Source organism: Akebia trifoliata, chromosome 12 (genome assembly GCF_017979445.1).
Source record: "Akebia trifoliata isolate Shusen 1 chromosome 12, ASM1797944v1, whole genome shotgun sequence".
In the NCBI taxonomy this organism is placed as follows: Eukaryota; Viridiplantae; Streptophyta; class Magnoliopsida; order Ranunculales; family Lardizabalaceae; genus Akebia; species Akebia trifoliata.
The window spans coordinates 34,506,069-34,530,476 of NC_141386.1; the positions used below are offsets into that span (position 1 = coordinate 34,506,069).

At 32.6% G+C, this 24,408-nt stretch overlaps 2 protein-coding genes across 2 annotated transcripts; one reads left to right on the plus strand and one right to left on the minus strand.

Moving 5' to 3' along the window:
• Positions 1-6,683: 6,683 nt before the first annotated feature.
• On the plus strand, positions 6,684-12,167 carry CYSC1 (cysteine synthase C1). The gene is made up of 10 exons (XM_086418364.1): positions 6,684-6,938; positions 8,066-8,175; positions 8,490-8,547; positions 9,638-9,901; positions 10,087-10,224; positions 10,315-10,366; positions 10,627-10,706; positions 10,870-10,929; positions 11,138-11,218; positions 11,948-12,167. Exons 1-10 carry the CDS (start codon positions 6,768-6,770, stop codon positions 12,044-12,046), a joined length of 1,113 nt encoding a protein of 370 aa, XP_086274490.1. The 5' UTR covers positions 6,684-6,767; the 3' UTR covers positions 12,047-12,167.
• Positions 12,168-13,237: 1,070 nt separating this feature from the next.
• Positions 13,238-16,617, minus strand: LOC147389815 (receptor-like protein EIX2). Its single transcript, XM_086419925.1, has one exon. It carries the CDS (start codon positions 16,537-16,539, stop codon positions 13,429-13,431), a length of 3,111 nt encoding a protein of 1,036 aa, XP_086276051.1. The 5' UTR covers positions 16,540-16,617; the 3' UTR covers positions 13,238-13,428.
• Between the last annotated feature and the right edge of the window lie 7,791 nt (positions 16,618-24,408).

Here is a 24,408-nt window from a genome sequence, read left to right on the forward strand (position 1 = left end):
AAACAAAGCATTACGCATAACATATAACACGTATAAATAAAGCATCAACATACTTATTATTTCAACATAAACAAAGCATCATGCATAACACAAAAATAACAAATCCTTAGTCCAATCTTACATCGGTTTACTATGCATCAAAAATTATTGGAATTTATTTTTAAAAATAAAAATTCCATGGGTATTTCAAGTGGGAGAGTGATCGATAGAGAAATTCTTATAATTCAAAGATCTGTAATTAATGAAAAGGGAAAAAAATTAATATTAGAATCATATTCAAATATGAATATAACACAAAATACTCATAAAATAAAATAAAAAGGAAGTTGAAATTCATTAGGAGAAAATCATTCTTTTTTTAAATTTTTTGTTAAAACATATAAAAATTTGTACAAAATATATATATTATAATAGATACTTCGGATTGGTTCGGTTCTATTATACCTATAATTCGAAGCTTAACCAAATCAATCGGATTTTTTTTTTTACAATCCACACCCGAACCAAGCCATGCTCAATCCGAACCAATCCAATCCAAAAGATTTCAGATTGGTTTGGTTCTCGGATTTACCCAATCCAGTGTGCACCCCTAATTTTTAAAGTAAAGTTTAATACATATTTTTTTTATACAAATATTTAAATAGTATCTCATAAACATGATTTTTAAACTCAGTTTCACGTCTCATCTTGTCCATGCCAGATATTGAGTTGTCTCAGAAGAGTTTTCTAATACATTTGAGATGTCTCGTTCAAAAAAATGAAAAATGAACGTGGGGTTTTATGTCTCGTCCGAAAAATTGATTTGTCAGTCTGTCTTGTCCATGCTTAATATCGAGATGACTCTAGTGATACGTCTTGGTCTTGGACGAGTTTTGAAACCGTGCTCATAAGTCATAACTTGATCGAGTTTCTAATTGACTCTCTATTTCCAAGTTGGCTCAACTGAAATACCAATTTAATACAATGAATTGGTTCAAACTAGTGAGTTTTTGGATTTAACCACTTTGAAAGTCGATTGAGTCGAGTCAACTTATCTAACTTTTGATTAAACTCCAATAAGTTAAAAAATTGTAGGTGCATAATTACACTTGGGTGACGTGGACCAATAAAAAGACATCCACGCAGCCACAAAAGCAAAAATGGAAAGACTTAACACCTCCATGTGTCAACTCTTCTAGGATTACGATTTGGCTTGACTGACGAGTGAGGTTAGCCGAGATTGTCATGTGTCGGTTTTATCGAGTGTGAAAGAGGACTTGATACGTGACTTATGGAGAACACTTGGTTGAAGACAAATTTGGCCGAGTGATCATCCTTATAAAGGAATGAGCGTGGAGTCAAGTTGGAAGATAAATACGATTGATAACATTGATCATTCTTATAAGAGTTGTGATACTATGACTCCCCCACGTGGCATGTGCTAGAACCGTAGATTTCAAAAATCTATGGTTCTAGCACATGCTACGTCAAGAGAGTATTTTGAGTATGCCACATGGGGGAGTCAGAAAATCAATACTCATCTTATAAAGGAATGAGCATGAAAATGACTTAAAACAATAGATCTTTTCAGAGTCTTAGGAGTTTAATTACAAGGAAGCATGACACATAGAAAGAAGTTTAAATGAACACGAAAGTATAAAAGATAAGATTAGAAAGTTTTGTGATCAGGAAGGATACCAAGTCAGGACTCAAGAAAATGACTTTTTTTTAAACTAGTTCTCCATCTCAAACTCCTTCTAATTCATATTAGCTTGATAAGAGAGTCTTGGACTGGGAACCCCTCCCAAATTTAAAACATCAAGATGATATTTTCTTTGAAATATGAGTTTGTGGGTGAGGCAAATTTCTTTACCAACAAAACAATATGCTTACAAATATAAGATCGTAATTATCAATTTATTGTCTTTGCTAAGAGAGCTTAACTTGGCCTAAAGGAGTTGAGACCAACACATTCAATCGTGGAACTCACATAATCTACAAAATGATATAAATTTACTTGAGATGCAATACAATAAAATTTACTTTACATCGACATAAGTTCAATGCATTTAATGTAAACTGAGTGTAGAACTTTCTTCATAGATGAGTAGTGGTTGATGTGGTCAATTCAAACCATCCATAATAGACAACTTTCGAATTGGGCATATATTTTTTATCCCCATCTTATACCCAATCCGGAGATTCCGTAGAGATTTCGCTGGCTACTAACCAATTCAATGACCTTATGGTGCAAGTTTAAGGTTTTCAAATGCAATAGGATTTAAAATGACGTGGATTGAGGCATGCACCTTGACAAAAGAATGAGTCCATCAAATGCCATTAAACTGCTCTTTTCTTTGTTTTATTAAGTAAATACTATGAAATTGAACTTTCTCTTTAAAGGAACATTTTACCAAATATCATACAACATGGTTTAATGATTGATGTGTATCTTTAGATTAGGACGTTTTACCAAGATGCATGCATTTTTAAAAATATTTATTAAAATTACAAATTTACTTTTGTTTTTAACAAAAGGAATATTAATCGCATCTTCATTTCATGATTTTACCTTTATACCCTTTTTTTGAACCCAAACAAAAGAGTATTTACATAAGAATCAGGGTTCAGAATGGTGTCTCATTCCAAATATTTTGTGTTGCATGTTTTGATTGGAGTTTAAAGCAAGTAAGGCTCCTAGCCAAATGTGTTTAAACTCCAATAAAAATGTGTCACATAGACATTATATGTTATTATAGAGACAAGAGACCATTCTAGATCATGATTTTACATAAAATACGAAACCTAGACTAATGAGTAAATTTAAAAAATAAATGATCATATATCATATACTTATTTTAATATAAAATAAACAAATAGATTTTTTGCTCAAGAACTTAATCATTTCGTTGCATTTAAAAGATAACTTCCAGATTAATAAGAAGGAAACTTGATCAAAATAGATTAAAATTTATCTTCTATGATCAATTAACAACTTGAAATTGATCGATATCTCTCCAACAAATAAGTGCCTAGAACAATGAAATCTTAACTAAGAAATTAGACGAGTTAATCACAAGGTAAATTTCTAAATAATTACAAAAAATTTCGATATTTTCAAAGTGTTGCTAATATTGGTAAAGTTATCATGTAATGTTGATAATGTGATACTAATTTGTCAACATTATGTGATAGGTGTGTCAAATGTTAACACATGTAATACTTTCGGCATTTTTGAAAATTTCGATAATTATTTGAAAATTTATCCTTAATCAGAGGGTAAATTTCCAAATTATTACTGAAGTTTTTGGTATTTTCAAAATATTGCTAATGTTGACACAATTAACATGTAATGTTGGCAAAATGTTACCAAATTATAAGCATTACGTGATGACTTTATCAACATTAACAACATTTCGAAAATATCAAAAAAAAAAATTATAATTATTTGGGAATTTACCCTTTAACCAAATTGATATATCCAAATTTGAAGAATTAAAAAAAAAAAAAACCTGAACCAGTAATTTCAGAACAACAAATATCCATTTTTGTATTTTTCTCATTGTAGTATCACTCTGTCGGATCTAACTGGATTTAGAAACCGATCCGATCCAAAGACAGTGATAGGATGTCCGGATGTGCCTAGTTTTGACTCTTGCCAGCATGTAAGGGGCGTTGCTTGAGAATCTTTGACAGCCGTCTCTCCCGGGACGAGTTCATTGAACCTTATTACCTAGTGTGGCTCGCGCTTATCGACTCGGCTTCGAGCTAGTTCTAAGCCAAGACAATATACCGTATACGTAACTTAACGTATCCGCTGGACCCCACAAAAGTCAATATTCAAGCAGTGTGGTTTGATCATCAGGCCCATTTATAAATGTTTGGCACGCTCTTTGATAGATCTACAAAACCAAAAACCATTTTTATTATTATTAGATTTGAATATTAGTCATGGGCTTGAAAACCAATTTTTTTATACTCATCACAACTACTCTGTTTTAGTGCTTTTGAAGGACCATGTTAATATGCATCTCCAATCAATTGATGATGTGGGAACAAAATTTAGATTGCATTATCGCGTACATGTGTCATCTTAAGATACATGTTAGATAAAAACATTCTAATTAGGGCTATCAATGGGTGAGATCACTTTCTGATCTAGGACTAATGTGTTAGATCTCGTCGAATCAAGTTTTTAATCAAATCTCAATAGTATGATTTCCCACCACAAAAGTTTAGGGTGTCAATGGATATCCAGTTACCCAATTACTTGATGTATTCAAAGTAAGAGTTGTGATTTTTTTACTCGAAGTATTTTTCACTCAGCTTTATGTGGTAAGGATAGATAACTATTGATTGGTTCTTTCGAGATGCACAAGAAACCGATCAACAATTCGATGCCTTGCCATGTTAGACCGAGTGAAAATACTTGTATTAGAAAATCATTAGCCTACTTATAATTGTAAATTATCTATAAGAACAATAAGTAATCTAATTAAATATTTATCAATGATGTAGTTGAAAGTAAATGAACTCTATGCAAAATTAAATGTGAAGTCTTTGATAATTTTTTAAGTGGGTTACTATTGCCACACCAACTTTTGCTAATGCCATAACTTTATGCAATTATTTGGTGATTGACATAGGAATTGGTGTGACAATATCAGTTCTATTTTTCAATAGAGTAGTTAGTACTTTGCAAGTGAAAGTGGGTTTTTAACCCTAGTCAACATTTGCAAACTTTAGCCAACTTGGCAAGTTGGAACTTCAATTTTTAATAATCATGAACTATTATGATATGATATTATTATAGGTAGATTTAATGCAAAATGGTATAGAGGACCTTCTAATTTAAATATGTAATGGAGTCCACCGCTAGCAAGATTTTCTTGGTGTGGTCTAGGGTTGATGGACCTTAGTCATTCGTGTGGTTGGGGGGGGGGGTTCTAACCCAATTTTGATATAAATAGTCATTCTAGAATTAATGGCCTTAGCCTAGTGACTTTCATACTAAGGTGTTGTTTGTTAAACTGAAAAAAATAAGTGTTAAATAGTATTAAGTGCTGAAACTTATAAGCGTTGAATTTAAGAACTGAAAAAGTTGTTTGTTTAGATGCTGAATCATATTTGTTACACATTGCTGAAGTTGGTAAATTGTCTTTGTTACCCTTACAATCATATTATACATTGATTTTATATTTTAAATACATATTTCTTATCAAACACAATAAAATATATTATTTCTTATAAAATTAAAATACAATTCATTTTTAAATAATAAATAATACTAAAATCTTCAATTTATAAATAATAATTTCTATTTATAAAAGCCCACAAATTTTAAATTAAAAATAATAATATCATATAAGTTACCAAAATTTGAAGTCAACATTAAAATAACTTAATTTTGGATGAATAATTTTCGATGGAAATGAAGGATGTGTAATTATAAAAGCACCCTATGAATTAATAAGGGTAACCCACACTATAACCAATTTTTTTTGTTTTTTTTTGTTTTATATGGGTTAAAGTTTTTGGAATAAGCAAAATTTTAATGAGGATGGTCTATATAGTCTAGAGATCACCCTCACTGAAAATCAACCCATTTTTAAACTTCTAACTTGTCAAAAATAATTTTTTTTTTAATTTAAAAAGGGACGATTTACGGTTCTTGAACATATTTTGATAGGGTTAGAAGTTTCAGGATGTGCTGATTTTTGGTGAGGATGATCTCCTCATTGTAAAGATCATCCACATCAAAAATCAATTTATTCCAAAAATTTTAACTCATATAAGACAAAATAATTTAGCCATGGTATGGGTTTATTAATTTGTGGGGTGCTTATATACTAATGCGGAAATCATCCTTATCAAAAATCAACTCATTCCAAAACTTTTAACCCATATAAAACAAAATAATTTAGTCATGATGTGGGTTTATTAATTTGTGGGGTGCTTATATACTTATCCATGAGATGTAAGAGGTAATATCCTTTTAAGAATAAGGACATACTTGTCCAAGCTCAAAAAAAAAAAAAAAAAAAAAACGAAGGACATACTTATCCATGTAAAAAAAATGAAGTGTTTATCGCTTCAACACTTTTTTTCAGCATCAAAATAGTGCTGAATCTTTTTTACTTATTTTCAACAATAAGCACTGAAAATATAGAGTAAACAAACACATTATTTTGACAAAAAGTGTTGAATTTAATTTTTTTCAACAATAAACACTAAAAAATAGCATAAACAAACACTGCCTAAGTATTAGATTTCTCTATTATTAGAAATCAAAACGATTAGGTGAGGAACTTTATCAAATAAGTTTTGGATCCAATTCAAGTATGAGGCCAAATCAAATCAGTCTTATCCAACCCCGATCCATCCACAACACTACTGACTAGCAACCCATTTACTCGATTGGATCTGGATGAACCTAATCTGGAACAGAAAGCCATCGAATTGTGAGCCACCACACCACAGTACATTAGTTGCTACAACACTACCGCCCCCACACTTGGGCGTAAATCAGCAAGAGAAGCCGAGTGACCAAGCCAAGCGAGCAATTGGCATTATTACGAGAAAAACATGATAAATAAGTTTTATTTATTTTTTTTCAAAAAAAAAAAAAAAAGGAAAAAAAATCTTTTTTTATTATTTATAAAATCTTATAAAAGGGTCTCAACTAGATTACTTGGTTTTCAACCGCCGTCGCAGATATTAGAGAACCTCTCTCTCTCTCTCTCCGTGTGTGTGTGTGTGTGTGTGTGTGTTTGTGTCTAGCACCAGTAATGGCGAGAATCTTGAGTTTGAGCAGGAGAGGATCTAAATTCTGCAACTCTTTCCTTCAAAAGAGCGATTTCTCAACTCAACCAAGCTTCGATTCTCGTTCTTTTGTGGACAAAATCAGGGATCTTCCAAAGGATCTGCCCGGAATCAACGTGAAGAAGGATGTTTCTCAGGCAAATTCTTCTTCTTTTACTTCGTTTTTTCCCTCTTTTATACTGAAATTTTAGATATTTTGGAATTTTGTTTTTTCACAAATGGGTGAAAAAGCAGAACTTGATTGGATTACTGTAGCCAATCAGCCGTCTGATACATTTGTCTATCTTACCAAATAAAGGAACTGGGTCTGTTTAGGCATAAAAGATGGGAAATTTGTTTTTCTAGAAAACTTTTCCCCTTTTTCAAAGAAATTCAGCCGTTACCTTATTTTTATGATTGTTTAGGAAATTCGGTTGGAAAATTCGGTTTGAGTGTGTATGAATTATGATTGCGCATTTTCAAAGAAAATTACTTGTTGGGAAAAAAAAAAACTACAGATTTTTTTTAAAAAGAAAATTCATTCTTTTAGAAAACAATTTTAATTTTTTCAAAAAATAGTTTCTTTGAAATTAAACCCGTGTTTTCGAACTGATAACATGCCCCTTGACCTTGGTCTTCTCCCTCAGCTCTAGCCAACAAAAAAAAAACCAAAATTTTATGTATTATAAAATTGTCAATCTCTTATCAATTTGAATGTTGATCCCAATCATTCGTGTTCAAATTATAAAGGATTAATCTCGATTCGATGATTAGGTCAAAGGTTGATCCCTAGGATTTGAATTAACATAAAAAAGCTAGGGGTTGTTTAGAAAGAATTCCCTCCATCTGAGGGCTTTTTCTAAATTTATTATTCGGCTAATGGTGCATGATTTTCAGCCGTCATATTGGTACATATTTGGTGCGTCCAACTTGCCTCATCAAAATTTGGTGGGCCTCAGTTATGTGGGCTCATTGCTGACAATTGTCCAACAGGCCAGACCCGATTATGAGACCCTATTAAATTCGGGTCTGTTTCTAACCTGCTCCGTTTCAAACCTGATTAGAATTGGGTCCTACCCGGATTTCCGTATGAGATAACTCATAACCTGGCACCCAACGGGTCATGTAATTTTAACATTTTAAGTGGATCAAAATGGAGACGAAAGCATTAACACGTCAAATTTTACTTATAACACACCAATCCTTTTGAAATTAGACATTTTGTGTGTATAGATTGGTGTGTTAATAGTATCTCTCTAAAATTTTCCATTATTTCATATTTCAGCTAATCGGGAAAACTCCGCTCGTATATCTTAACAAAGTCACTGAAGGTTGTGGAGGTTATGTAGCTGTCAAGCAAGAGATGATGCAACCAACTGCCAGCATCAAAGATAGGTAGTTTGGAATCTCATTATGGTTCATTTATCGATCCGAAATTATTGACTTGATCATGAACAACTAAGTGTATAAGTCATAGATCAAAAAAATAATCCAAAGTTTATAATTTTATATGAAGGATTAATTTGGGCTGGGCTTCTTGGACAGGCCATAGATAATCATAATAAAGTCCGTTGATTAGACGGTCACAAGTATTATAGTCTAACCAAAGTCTGCTAATCAATGATAGAGATGAAACGATCCCACATACTATATATAATGTACTATTTATTTTGTTAATTATATCCACTTTATTAAACTTGTTGTACCAGACCTGCGTTGGCAATGATCTTGGATGCAGAAAAGAAACAGTTGATAGCTCCTGGCAAGGTGAATTCAACTTCCCCTTAATTCACCATCTTGCTAGCTCTTATTCATGATTTAGATTTTGAGGGTGTTTGATTGATAGTATAATTCTATCTGAGTTGAGTAGAGTTATGAGATCATAATAGTTATTTTATAGAGCTGCCATGGGTACCCCAACTTTTACTTATTACAACCCAAATTATAAAATAAAAAAAACAAGTGATTGGTTGAGAATAAGTAAAAGTTGGGGTGCCATTAGAGCCCTCTCATTTTTATTTTAGTTAGATTTCTATTTTTATATGAGCCTAATCCTAATAATAAACAACTACATAAATTGTTTGAATGAGTTTTATAATGTTGAGATAATAACTTGAGACAACCTTTATAATTTTTGGATTGTGTGTTTTAATCTTTAATTGGGGTGTGATAAATAATATAAGAAATTTGGTTGTAATAAGTAAAAGATGGGGTGCCAATAGCAGCTGTCTTAATTTCTAAGTCAGTGGTAATACCAGTTATGCTTTTTAGAGTTAGATGTTTGTCAATCTAGAAGCTTTATGCTAATAAATTAAGTATAGCGAGATGAGGATGTTGAGCCATATGAGTGGAAAGACTAGAAAAGATAAAACTAAAAGGAGTGCAATTGAAAAACAAATAATAATGTAGGAGTAGATCCAATAGGTGATAAACTTATAGAGAGTTGACTGAAATGATTTGGGCGTGTTCAATGAAGGCTGATTACAGCCCCAGTTAGAAGCAAGATTCAAGTTGAAGGTCCTAAAAAAGTGAGAGGAGAGGAAGACCTAGTAAAACGTGTACAGAGATGGTGAAAGCAGATATGAAAACACTTCCAAGTTTCAAAGACAGAAGACTTCACTCTAAACCGAGTGGAATGTAGGAGAACAAGATTCGTTTAGCTGGCCCAAAACCAGATATTTGGGATGTAGGGTTATTTTATTGTTTTGCTAAAAATACAAGTTTTATGGTGATAAAGTCTATCCTCCAAAAGAGATGATTTATGCTTCGAATAGTTTTACTTGAATATAGTTATAGCTTCAACCAAACAGTGTCTTGATTTGTAATTCTTCTAACCTCTGCTTGTATCGTATAACAGACAGTGCTGATTGAGCCTACATCAGGAAATATGGGGATAAGTATGGCATTTATGGCAGCTATGAAAGGCTACAAAATGGTTCTCACTATGCCTTCTTACACAAGCCTAGAGAGGAGGGTGACTATGAGAGCATTCGGAGCTGATTTAATCCTCACTGATCCTACTAAGGGAATGGGTGGAACAGTTAAGAAGGCTTATCAGCTTTTAGAATCCACACCAGATGCTTTCATGCTACAACAATTTTCAAATCCTGCTAATACTCAGGTAGATATCCTGCAATTGTCGAATTAGATGAGGAAAATGTCATCCAGACACATGAAATCGTAAAATTTACGTTAGGCACATATTCGAGAGAGTCCATATATCCTGCTCAAAGGATTTGAGGATCCAGTATCTAATCAAAATATGTAATATTTATTTTTTCTTAAACTTACATTCTTATGAAACAGGTGCATTTTGAGACTACGGGTCCTGAGATATGGGAGGATACTCTTGGACAAGTTGACATCTTTGTTATGGGAATAGGAAGTGGAGGTACTGTCTCTGGTGTTGGAAGGTATCTCAAATCAAAGAATCCTGATGTTAAGGTAATTATTTTATCTATTTGTTCATTTGTTAATGCATTGTTAAACATATTGTTACATTTTCTCACTTTTTTTTGTTTCTTCGTTTTGCAGATTTATGGACTTGAGCCTGCAGAAAGCAACATACTAAATGGTGGTAAACCAGGTAAATTATAATTATAGTTTTATTGCGTGTCTACTTCATTCAATCTGCATTTGTTTAGTAGTTAAAAGTTAAGTAGTAATTAATTGGGTTCTGTAATCTATTATTGAAGAAGTGTAAAAAAATGAAAACTTTAGTATTTCTATGATCGATCGCTACTTTGATGTTGAGAGATTGTTTATCTTAATCAGATTTGCAGTTTTGATTTATAATATTATTCCAATGCTGGGATTATTAATATTTACGGAAATTACTTGGAATAGGTCCTCATCAAATAACTGGAAATGGGGTCGGCTTCAAACCAGATATATTGGACATGGATGTAATGGAAGGAGTCCTCGAGGCAAGTATTACTAAGGATTTTTCAATTTCTTTTTTTCTTTGATAAGTACAGAATTTAAACAATATCAGTTTAATACTTTTATAACACCCATTCTAATAAATCAAAACACTGTATTTAACCTGAATAATGTTCAGCTTATAGTTTGAATTTTTTTTTGTGGTAGGTCACTAGTGAAGATGCAGTGAATATGGCTAGAAAGTTAGCTCTAACAGAAGGACTTATGGTAATAGTTTTCATTTTGATAATTTGTGTGTTTTACACAGAATTTTGGTTTTTTTTTTAGATGGATATGTTGGGGTCTTGAACCTACGACCTCAGAGTTGCATTGCAGTTTGTCAACCAAGCTATGGGACCCATAGCAGGTGTTCTAAATGATGATGTATAGGTGTTCATTTCTTATTTATCAATTATGTGTCAACCTTCTGTTTTAGGTGGGGATTTCCTCTGGTGCTAATACAGTTGCAGCATTAAGGCTTGCAAGAAAGCCAGAGAACAAAGGCAAACTTATTGTGGTATGAATAACTTTTTTTTTCTTCACAAATTATGTTAAAATCTTTGATTCCAGTTATCAACGAAGTATCTAAACTTACATTTTAGGAATTAATACAGGTGACAATGGGTTGGGTACCAATATATTCACATTTGATAGGGTCTACAAATTTGAGCCCAAAGGGTTTTTGTTATGGAATGTTTGGTTATTTGGTTTGATAATTATTTAAAAAAACTGTATACCTGGATACCCAAACCCAACTTAATTATTAATTGGGTCCAGAAACTCACCTCTGGGTTTGAGTTCATGTATGTTGGAAAATCATGAACCCATTGACACCCTATACTGCGTTGATCTTCTAACTTCATAATTAAATGAAATAAGTAACATTGTTGTCACACAGCTGTTGGAAGAAGATGGTTTAAACATGTTCAACAAAGACTGACTACAACCCCAATTGGAGGAAATATTCAAGTTCAAAGTTCTAAACGAGAACGAGGAAGACTTAAAGAATGTGGATTGAGAGAGTAGAAGGAGATAGGAAAACACTTTCAATAACAGAAGACATGTCTGTAGATCTAGATAGAGTGGAATTAATGGGTGAACAAGATCCATTTAGCCTATCCCAAATCTTTGGGACAAGGCTTTGATTATAATGATGATGTTGTTACACTTTTGTAGTAACCCTTTAACGATCTAACTAGAGTTGAGGATTAAGTTTACTGACAACTGCTTATTATATCACTTTCAGACTATTCATCCAAGTTTTGGAGAGAGATACCTATCGTCCGTACTATTTCAAGAGTTGAGGCAAGAGGCTGAAAAGATGCAACCTGTTTCAGTGGATTAATTTATATTTGCTTATATTATCAATCAGGAGGCTTTCTTTGTGTGTAAAAGCAGAGGATTGCTGGTGTGCTTGTAACTGTCATGATTTCATTTTCCATTGCAATATCATATATTTCTATTAATTGTAGATGTTTTCACTCGAGTTAGGTTATACCTTTTATCAGTGTACTCTGTGATGAAGTTTCATGCCCATTTTTTTGGTAGGTTGGTCAACGCTAACATGTTTAATAACGCTTGAGGGATGCTTTCAAAAGCAAATGTGCTCTAATGTGGAGAAGGTTAATTTAATGATGGCAGTCATCTAACTGATCATTGATCCTTTTAATAATTGGTTGTGAGTCGGATACACGTGTATGCTATGTGGAGACAGCCCTTTTGGTTCACCTTCAATTTCCAATGTTTTCAGTATTGCTAGTTAGATTATCTCCACTCTTTCGCATCAATTTTGTTGTTTTAGATGTGCTCTAATTTTGACTGTATGCCGATGAACTACATGGTCGAATCGAGATATTAGTGAAAATCTTTTGAGAAGGATATCAAGAAAACAATTGAAGTTCCACGAAGTAACCCTACGAACAATGAAGACCCCCGAGGACCTCTTACACGTTTACGTTAAATTTGCAGAGTTATTTGCTAAATTAACTTTTCAACTACTGATTCCAAACCATTAATTGCTTAAGATTGATAAAGTTAGACATTTGACGGCTGATTCCTATGGTAGACATTTTAATTCATATATTCTAAATTAGTATAAAATACATTTAAAATAATAAAAGAAAATAATATAAAGATTCATTAAAAGCAAATTGCACTATTAACACAAAACTTCGTAACCACACAACATAGATTCTCCTACTAAGTTGAATAAGATTTTCCATTGAGACTCCCATCCAAAAAATCCAAAGAGATAGGGAAAGAAGTAAAGAAAGATAAAACAAAAATAAAGGAAACTGTGAAGGATGAGGGGTGAGTGAAGATTGCATTACCATGTAAAAAATATGACTTGTGTTTTAACCCATAATTATACACAGTTGTTTGAATTATTTAATTTGAGAGATGAACAAATTGTGAATACTTTGTTTTAAGTAAAAAAGGCATATTTTATCAATAATTGAATTTTACGGCTATTTTAATCAATTATTGTATAATTCATGTATACTTTGTGAATTGTTGGTCAAATTGCTAACAATGATTCAAGTAATTTCAGTGTAGGTCTACGAAGGTTGAATTGAGTCAATAGGCTTAAATGACCTCTTAAGATACCTATATGTATTGTACTAAGAAACTAATAAAATTACACATTATTCTTGTAAATGCAAACACAAAAGCCCCCATTATATAAATAAAGAGTACACGACTGACCAACAAACAAAGCAAATTTTTTTATTCTTCATTCGGGTTGCACTTGAGCCTTTTCTTCAGTCGAGTTACTGACACTACTATCACTGCATACAATGTGTCTGTGATATCGTCCACAAATTGGAAATAAACGTACCTCCAAGTCTTCTTGAATAATAAAACACCAAAAACTACCCAATTTCCAACCACGAATCCTGATGTCATTCCAATATGGAACCAACCTATTTTTGACTCCTCTTCTTTTTCATCAACTGTGGGAGGTTGTGATGGCACATCAGCTAAGCACTTCTTCTTCAATGGAACTCCACAAAGTCCTGGATTGTCCTTATAAATCGAAGGATCAACAAGGGTTTGAAGTTGGTTGCCTGATGGAATTTGTCCCGACAAGTTGTTGTACGATAGGTTCAAGTGATTCAAAAATGTTAAATTTGATAGGCTTTGAGGAATTGTGCCTGAAAGACGGTTCCTGGATAAATCGAGAGCTTCCAATGAACTCATTTGACCAATCTTCGCTGGGATACTTCCAGTTAAAAAATTTCTTGATAAATTCAAATTATATAGTCGATAAAGATCGGTTAGCTCCTCAGGTATCTGTCCTACCAACTTATTATTTGAAAGGTCCATGTTGACGACGAATGGTAGCAGTTTTCTATATTCATCTTCTCTTCCTCTTATGACTTCCGTTATTTGATCCTTGTATTCAATTCCTTCATCGCGCTGATAAATGTACTGTCCTGTTTGATTGGAAGCCATAGCATTGAAATTCCCGAAACAATGGGGGATGATTCCAGATAAATTGTTACTAGCGAGGTCCATTATTAGAAGATTAGATAGATAGCACAGTTGTGAAGGAATATCACCATCAAACTTATTAGACTTCAGCCTTAAAATTTGTAACGATGTCAGGCTTTTTCCGATCCATACAGGTATGTTCCCGGATAATTTATTCTCTCCAAGGTCAAGAACAATCAAACCTAAGCAGTTTTGTAAGGCGAAGGGGAACATTCCTCTAAAGCTGTTGTTGTTCAAGTGCAATGATAGTAGCTGTGATTGACCCATTGAATTTGGAATAACTCCTGAGAGATTGTTGGATGATAAATCTAAAACTGTCAAGAGGGGTAAATTACCCAGACAATGAGGGAGATGTCCATACAAATGATTTTTTGAGAGATCAAGAAGCTTTAAGTTCTTCATTTTACATAATGAACGAGGGATGTTGCCACCAATATTGTTATCAGAAAGAAACAAACTCAGTAATCTAGGCATCATATCATCTATACTTTGTGGTATAGTTCCTGAAATTGAGTTATTGGAGAGATCCAATATATGAACATTGGAAGGAAAATGTGGTAAGTGACCCTCAAATTTGTTGGAACTCAAAAGCAGACTCAAAAATTGATTATTTGACGCCACAAAAGTAGGCACCTTGCCATGGATCTGATTGTGAGAGAGATTTAAGAAGGATAAATCAGAAGAGAGGTTCACAAACCAGTTTGGAATGGAATCTGAAATGCTTGCATTGGAGATATCCAATACAATAACAGTAGTTTGTGTTCGAAGCCATTTGGGAAACGGGAGACCAATTATGCAAGATGACATTCGCAAATTCTTCAGTTGGAAAGGAGGTACCCAATTTGGTCCAACTTTCAAAACCAAAGAGTTAGAACTCATACCCAAATCTTCTAGTTTGGAGAGTTGAGCAAAATGAACCTCAGATACAACACCTTTTAAAGAATTGAAAGAAAGACCCAATTGTTTTAGCTCTGAAAGTTGTCCTAGGCTTTCTGGAACAGTACCATTCAAGTGATTAGAAGTGAGATGTAATGCTCTCAAAGTCGACAATGAGCCGAGAGATGTGGGAATAGGACCATTCAATTGATTGTCATTGAGATATAATTCTCTCAAAGTCGACAATGAGCCGAGAGATGTGGGAATAGGACCATTCAATTGATTGTCATTGAGATATAATTCTCTCAAAGTCGACAATGAGCCGAAAGATGTGGGAATAGGACCATAAAATGAGTTGGATGAAAGAGAAAGGTATTTTAGATTCTTAAACTGGCCCATCCAATTAGGCAAATACCCACTGAGTTCATTAGATGACAAATCCAATAACTCCAAAGTATCCTTGAAGCATGAAGACAAGTACTTATCAGTTATTTTCCCTGCTAATTTGTTCCCATTAAGGTATAATGTTTTCAATGAGCAGAGATTCCTTGAAGCATCAAGAATTGGACGATTAGAATTGAAAAGGTTGTAAGAGAGATCAAGGAAAATAAGAGAAGTCATGTTCCAAAGAGCATTTGGGATTGGACCTTCAAAATCATTCGCGCTAAGATCAAGGATGGAAAGAGATGTGAGATTATTAAGAAATGATGATGATGAAAGATGAGTGAGAGATAGTCCACATTTAGACAAGTGCAACTCTTTTAAAGTAGGAAGCAAGTTGATGAATTGTGATGCCTCATTACTAATAATATTGGAAAAGTTGATTCCACTCATGTCAAGGTGTTGAAGAGAAGAAAGATGAGAGATCCAATTCATATTTCCAATAACATTGTCATTGTAAAGTATAGAACTGATAGTACAAGAGAGATCGAGAGAAAGCAAGTTGGAGAGATTACCAAGATGAGGTGGAATAACACCAGCAAACATTGCTTCAGAGAGATTGAGATATCTCAATTCATGGAAAGATCCAAAAAAGTTGGGAATTTTGAAATAAGAGAAATTGTTCCAACTCAAATCCAAGTAATTCAAATGTTTCAACTCAAGCAATGAAGGATTTACCTCTCTACTCGCCACCAGCCTTCTCCTATCAAAAAGCTCGAGAAATCCATTATCGTAAAGAAATGGGTCATACCGGAGATCAAGCTTGATGACGTGTCCGGTAGTGTTGTCGCAGGTTATTCCATTCCAAGTGCAGCAGTCTTCTTGTTGTTGTTGTTGGGAGAGGACCCAAGAAGAGAGGCGATGTGTGGGATCAATGAGACCTTCTTTGAACTTTAGTAAAGCTTCTCTCTCTTTCGGTAAGCAACGCAGCTGTAACTTGGAATCTTCTTCACTGAAGCAGTAATAAGTGAAGTGGATGATGATACAAGAGAACAACATCACAAGACTAGTCATGAATCTCGCCATTACTTTCTTCCTCAATTTTAATTCCTCTTTTACATTAACAACATTTATTTATAGAATAAAGTGGTGGCCCCTCCCCTTTCCTTCGTGGAATCTTTCATTTATCTTTTTTTTCTCTTTGACAGTGAGTCAGTGACATAGAAGAAAATAGAAGAAGAGAGATTTACTAGGCAGACCTCACTGTTCCCTTCTTATTACAAAAACTACCTTGGAGTTCTGACAACTCCTAGGCAACCTTACTTTATGAAATTTGTTACTCATCAAACCTTAGTTTTTCCAACAAACCTTTTAGTCAGTTTCACGTCATCATACACTTTTAAACGTCCATTCTACTCTCAATTTAATTTTCTATATCTAACACTTATCTAGAGAGTGGCTATTGGCAGTCCAACTTTTACTAATTACACCCACATTTCTTAAATTAAGGATCAAGCCCATATAAAATTCTAAATCTATGTCATAAAAGTCCTAAAAAAATATAGAGAGTTTCTATTGACACCCCAACTTTTACTTATTCTCAATCATTGAATTTTTATTTTATTTTAATTGGGGTGCAATAAGTAGAAGTTGGGTACTCTATTTCAACACTAATAAATAAAATACGATTTCAATGATTTAGAATTTTATATGGGCTTGATCTTTATTGTAAACAAATATTAAATTTGTTTCAACGTGTAATTTTGAGTGGTGTTGTTTAATAGTTAATTGGAGTGTGATAAATAATTTAAGAAATGTGGGTGTAATGAGTAAAAGTTGGAGTGCCAATAGTCAAAAGAGATTGTAGGGAGATGTTAGATATAACAAAGTGAGTGTAGAGTGGACATTTAAAAATGTATGATGCCGTGACCGGATTAAAAGGTTGTTGGGTAACGAACTTGAAAAAGTGAGGCGTAGTGAGTAATAAATTTTATAAAGAAAGGTTGCCTTGGAGTTATGATAACTCCAAGGAAGTTATTGTAATAAAAAGATAACAATGAGGTCTGCCCAGTAAATCTCATAAAAGAACGTGTAATGTGATACTGTGAATTTGTGATGTGAGTTTCAACGTCAATTAGTCTAACGAAGCTTCCCTCAACTTTCTTTATAGTTTATCCTTATCTTTTCTTTCCTTAAGAGAGTTATTATTGGCACCCCGAATTTTAATTTTTACACTCCAGTTTCCTAAATTATTTATGGGTTAATCTCCTTTTTCGAACGTGAAGTTTAATGAATTATTACACTCCAGTTTGGTACACTATTTATTTTAATTCCCAAATCATGCCTTTATCATTTTAGTAACTTATGGACTGGTGAACTCATTTTTAATATCTATGAATTAGTAGATATAACAGGGAATTCATTGATTATAAAAGTGGCAAATTCACTCGAAATGCATGTTTTGGGAATTAAAATAAATAGTGTACTAAAATCGGAATTTGGACATAAATTATGTATTTTTTGAAAAAAAAATCCCATTATTTATTACACCGTACCCCAATTAAGTATTAAACCACACTCTTTAAACATTATAAACGTTTGACTCAAATTATAATCTCAATATTAGAACACTCATTCAAAAATTTCAGTAGTTTATTACAATTATATTTAGTCTCATATAAAATCCTAAACCAAAAAAATAAAAATCCAACTACAAAGAAAACACAAAGAGAGAGCTTCTATTGGTACCCCAACTTTTATTCATTCTCAACTATTCAGTTAGCAACCCTCTTCTTTAATTTGTTTTTTTTCTTTTCGTTAAGAGAGAAAGCCATATATGTAATGTGAGTTAAAGTTGTTTTTCGTTTACAATCTTTATTTAATGAAATCAACTTTTGGAGAAAACACGATGCACCAATTGGAACAACATCTTAATCGAGATATAGTTAGGATTAGATATATATCAATCGATTAGTTCTAGATATATGCCAAATAAAAAACCTTGAGATCATTGAAATTGTATCGATCCTAAAAAAACCTATTCCATCGAATAATGATGTCATTCCAATTGGACGCCATTTATAGTACAATTTTCCATTTTCTTATAATTATATATGCATTCGGGGTGAAGTCAATTTTTTCATCTATAATCAACATCTGGATTAATATCAGATTTGCATCTTATAGTTGTTTAAATAATTTTTAAGCAATTTTCTATTTAAAGATAATTTTATAATTTCTTACAAGATGTATTTTTTATATTTAGTCTTTAGTATTTAAGATCTCTGTCTCATGTCTGTAATCAGTTTTTGCATTTTACCCTAATTTAAAAGAAAGACCTAGATTCTTCATCATCCCTCAATTATATCTCGTATTTGTGATTTTTACCAACATTGAATAACTAATAAGATAGATAATTATTTTTAAATAAAAATATTATAATTCCTTACATAATAGTTGATACCGAGAATTTCAAATATTTTTATTATGATTTTCTATCTATGTGTTTTTTACTAGAAAACACTTAATAATACTTAATTGGAAGGATTGCTAATTAGGGTAGGTAGTATTTTGAGCAGTGTATACTTGAATTGAACATAATGAATTGTGACATTGATGTCTATATCAAATAAGGGCTCGTCACATCTCTCCATCACCTTAAATTTCAAATATCTCAAACCCAAATAATACGCGTTTTCAAACATGGCCATCTCTATCAGGTTTAAAGAAACTTTCAGATCAGACAATTTCTTCTCACTCAAATGTTAAAAGTCTAGATAAGCTCGCTAGAGTCTTGGCATGCTATTAATGAGTCGAAGCATTATATGTTAAAAGTCTAGACGTGTTTTCCCTGCCAAAGACTTGGAATGCTTCAAAGTCTTTCACCCTTTGTTTCTCTCTAGAAAATGACTTTGTTAGGCCACATTGCCACTCATAGGGAGGGGGTCAAGTCAATTTTTCTAACCAATATACATCAGTAAAATTCAAAAATATTCTCTTCAGGAAATAATATAAGAATACAATAATATAATTTTAGATAAACCAATTTTAGAGAAATAGTTAGGATTATGGATGTGTCAATGGATCAGTGCTAAATGTTTATGGTTTTAAAAACCTAAATCAAATATTGATTTTAGATGTGCGATCATTGAAATCAAAATCAATTCTACCAATACCCATTACGCATAGAATAATGATGCCTTACCAAAATCTTAACTTTTTGCAATCACCCTTTATGCTACGGCTACTTGTTTTTCAAAATTATAGATGCATTTTGAGTTCAACAATTTTGAACCCATGTCATGGTATCAAACCTCTATAAACTTAACCAACTTATCTAAGGCAGTACCTTTAGATATGATATTTTCTAATAAGGAAAATAAGCTTAAATTGCAAGTATTCCTAATTGATAGTGAAATACCTTATTTGGATAAATATTGATTTGAAGTAACGATCTAAGAGAGAAGGAAGAAATGGGGTTGCTATCAATTAATTAGCCAAAATATTTGAAATATAAAGTAAGAAGAATGGATAATTATGAAATTTCTAAGGTTTTTTTCTTTGGGGTAAGGTTGAGGAATAAACTTAGAGTCGTGATAATCTAACTTAGGCACGTGGCATTCTCAATCGACTTATCTAACGTGACAAACTCGCAAACCATAGATGTGCTTTCCTTCGGATACAAAATTGCAGCTTTTTATGGGGCTAAGTTTGATAATCAATACTCATAAACTGAACTGAAAAAAAAATGCCTAGTACTTTTTTCATATAGCACTTCTAAATAGTATATAGACAGTGCCACATGGCAAGACACAAAATGTTTGAAATTTGAAGCTCACTAACTGTCCATTTTCAAGTTAAAACGCTTTCCTTATTAAATTAGTCAGGAAAGTTTTTTGACCGCCAACGTATGTGGCATAAAAAAACATGATTAGATTCCGCAAGGATATAGATCACAACACTTTTAAGAAAAAAAGCTTTAGTTTTTCAATCTTAAATTTCGATGGATAAGGTTGCCCCTTGGGCTGGGCAAAGCCCAATGGACCATGGTCAGTCCGTTAGACTCAGAGATATCCTATTCCAGAAAAATAAATATTGAATTTTAATTTTAAATTTGAGAGTTTGTCGGCCTTCCATTTTCAACACCTTGAATTAAGCCCCAAAAAGACTTCCTTTTTTATTTTCTTTTTTAATCTTACTTTTTAAGAAATCGAGAGGGCTATCGTTTTGTGAATTAATTTGTACACATTCTGAAACAGTTGCAGCACAAGTGGCATAATGAACCCTAATGGGGGACTTCTTTCTAAAGCCCCCTAATTTTTCGAAACAATTTGGAAGCCGTCGATTTCCCAAAATTCCTCCTCAAAATTAGATCTTTGCTTGGATGCTCGTTCAATCAATCAATCACAAAAAAGATTAAAAAGACAAATTCCACTCCCTTTAAATATATAAAAATAGAAGTCCTAAAAGTAAGATAATAAATCCTAATTCCTCAAAGATCATAACTACAAATCAATATTTATTCAAATTAAGATAAGTCATCTATCAATTAGGAATGTTTGCATTTTGGAAATGCTTGGACATGGTTCTGTCACAACTTTTTCAAACAGCCCCTATCGCTGTTATATTGCCGGAAATGCCAAGAACATCGATCAAACTTCTTGAGATCATAAATCCTAAATAAAATAACAAGAAGAAAAAGACGAGTACAATGGCATTCATTCACTGAGCAATCCTCCATCATGGCATGGGAGTGGGCTGGCGTTTATATAGGAAAATTTTCATGGAATTTATAGCAACATAGATATGGTAAATTAATTCCAACATATGTTTGAAAGATTTCACAACTTATCAAATAATCAATAATGTATTAATAATCAATTTTATTTTAAACATGAATTCAACCAAGAACAAATATGGAAAGATTTTAGTCTGATTTTATTTTAAACACGAATTAAATAAAATATTTTAATTTTGAAAATGGTAATTTAGTATTTTCGGAGTTAAAAATTCGCCTAGCTTTTCTTTTCAAAATTTTAAACTTTTTCTCTAACGGTGTGGTAATTCCCCCAAAATTTTACAACTTGTCAAATATTTCTCTATTAATATATTTAGTTGTAAAATCTTTCTATATTTAATAGACTTTTTTACATTTTTTGTAACATACATTTAACCAAGCACGCACATTCAAGAAATTTCCATTTCTTTTTTACTTTTTGCCTATACATTCCCATTTCAAATCATGTGGGAATTTATTACTTACCATTTTTTGCTTTTTTACCAATTCATGTGTTATGCATCGAACCCATCATCCACTTCAACGGAGTGATCCTTTGTATCTCTATTCCTATAGAGCTTTTACACAGTTAAAATAGTGCCACATCAACAATACATTCAAAGTAAACAGTTCAAAATTGTTTGAAAATTAGAGGTTTAGTGACCATCCATTTACAAAGGCTTGAATTATGTTTTTTTTTTTTTTTAAACGTTTGTTTGAAAGGTTGGTTTTTTTAAGAATAATGATGAATGCACACAGTTGGGTATACGGCTGACATAGCAAAGGCACAGAATCACACATCTTTTTCATGTGTATCACGATGAAAACGATTTATGATTTGTGCCCTTGACATGTCAACCGTGTATTAAGACCGTGTGCATTCTTTTATGTAAATGTCTTGTATTCTGTTGTGCTACGCAGAACTGTGGGAGTCCCGTTGCCTAGGTAGTGAGTGGAGCTCCCGTTCCAAATTTTTTTAATGAATATGAAAAGTACAATCATGTAATATTTTCTTAATATTATGTTTGGATTGAGAGAAATGGGTATAATAAGTAAAAGTTGGAGTGCCAATAACCACTCTAGATTTTTTATTAGATATAAAAAAGTGAGGGTAGAGGTTACATCTAAAAGTGTTGATGACGTGGATCCTACTAAAAGATTTGTTGGGTAACGAACTTGAAAAATAGAGGTTTGGTGAGTAATAAATTTTATAAAGAAGGTTGCCTGGAGTTGTTAGACCTCGAAGGGAGTTATTGTTATAAAAAGATAACAGTGAGGTCAGTAAATCTCTCATAAAAGAAAGTGTAATGTGATAATGTTTATCATTATCTTTCTTTATTGTTTATCATTGTCTTTTCTTTCTTAAAGAGAGTTATTATTGGCCCCCAACTTTTACTTATTACACTCCAGTTTTTTAAATTATTTATAATAACTTAGTAATTTTTTTAATAGGGTGGAGAGTTGTTATTGGCCCCCAACTTTTACTTATTACACTCCAGTTTTTTAAATTATTTATAATAACTTAGTAATTTTTTTAATAGGGTGGATTGCTAAATAGGGCATGTAGCATTTTGAACGGTGTGTATATGTATTAAACCTAACAAGTTGTGACACTGATGTTCATAACATAGAAGAGCTCGTCACATTTGTTCATGACCTACAATTTCAAATATCTCAAACACAAATAATACAATCGAGCTGTTAAATATAGTCATTTTTGGTTTAGAAACACTTTTAGTTCCGCCATTTCCTTCTCATTCATATTTTCTACACAATCGATGAGTCAATTTGTTTAACTAATTATGCAAATTTAATTGTAAATATGTATGTTTCAAATGCTATAAAGTCAAGAAAAGTGAATTAATGAGTCTAGACTTTACATGTTAGAAGTGTCAAGCTCACTAAAGACTTGGAATGTTAAAAGTCTAAAGTCTTGAAATGTTTAACCTGCCAGTTGAGACTTGGAATGCTATTCATGATTACACGCTTTACATATTAAAATTCTAGACGTGTTAAGCCCGCCAGTGACTTGGAATGCTACAAAGTCTTTGTTAATTGAGTCCGGATCCTATGCACTTAGGGCGGAGGATTGAAGCCCTCCTCCCACATCTCAACAAATGCCACTAAGTCACAATCCAAGAGATTGACGCCTAAAATATCTTTTTTTTAAAATTTCCTTGGATTGTGCCTTACGTGTTATTAGTTGAGGTGTGGGAGGAGGGTATGTAAAATTAAGGAAAAAATTTAATGGATTTGGAGGTTATGTGCAAATTTATTTACTAGTGATTTTGTTTGTTTATATTATATTTATTTTTTAAGATATAAAATAAAATTTATGTATTAATCAAAATGAAATTAGAATTGCTCAATGAGCTCAACCCGCTCAAAATTACCTAACTTGGGCTAACCCGAGCTCAACCCGATTTTAGAAGTTCAATCTCGGGTTGAGCTTGTGTTAATGAGTTCTAACCCAATGTTTGGCTTGAGTTGAGCTCGGATTGAGGGTTCTACAACTTGGGTTGACCCTCCAACCCGCCTAGATTGCAACCCTGCAATCCATAAAAGTGTCTTGTGCTTATAGTAACATTTGGTTGGAGATTAAATACATTGGATTGTGTACCATGTAAAAATAATTTGTTTAGAAATTCAATGCCTAACCAAAATGTACCACGTAGACACCATTCCTATTGTATAGGAATGAGACACTTTACTTGATCTTGATCCTAGAAATTTTTAGCCTCAAAATGATTTGAGGGAATAGTATGGTTTATGCGGCTTAACCAACATTCAAATTTGTGAGGGAATAAAATGACACTTCATTGGAATGGGCATATGACACCAAATTAAAGTGAAAATCTTGATGCTAAAGATGGTTCAAATTTAAGAGAATAGATTGGTGCATATCTTGAGGTATGCATCAAACTCATATATTGTCTCACATGGCATGATCAAAATATAATTTTATATCCTTCTCCTATGCTTGGCAAGCAAGGGGTTAGTGGTCAACGTGAAGGTGAGTTCAATGATTTTGAACCCATGTCATAGTATCAAACCTCAATAAACTTAACCAACTTACCTAAGGGAACACCTTAAGATATGATATTTTCTAGAAAGAAAAATGAGCTTAAATTGCAAGTATTCCTTATTGATAGTGAATTACCTTATTTGGGTAAATATTT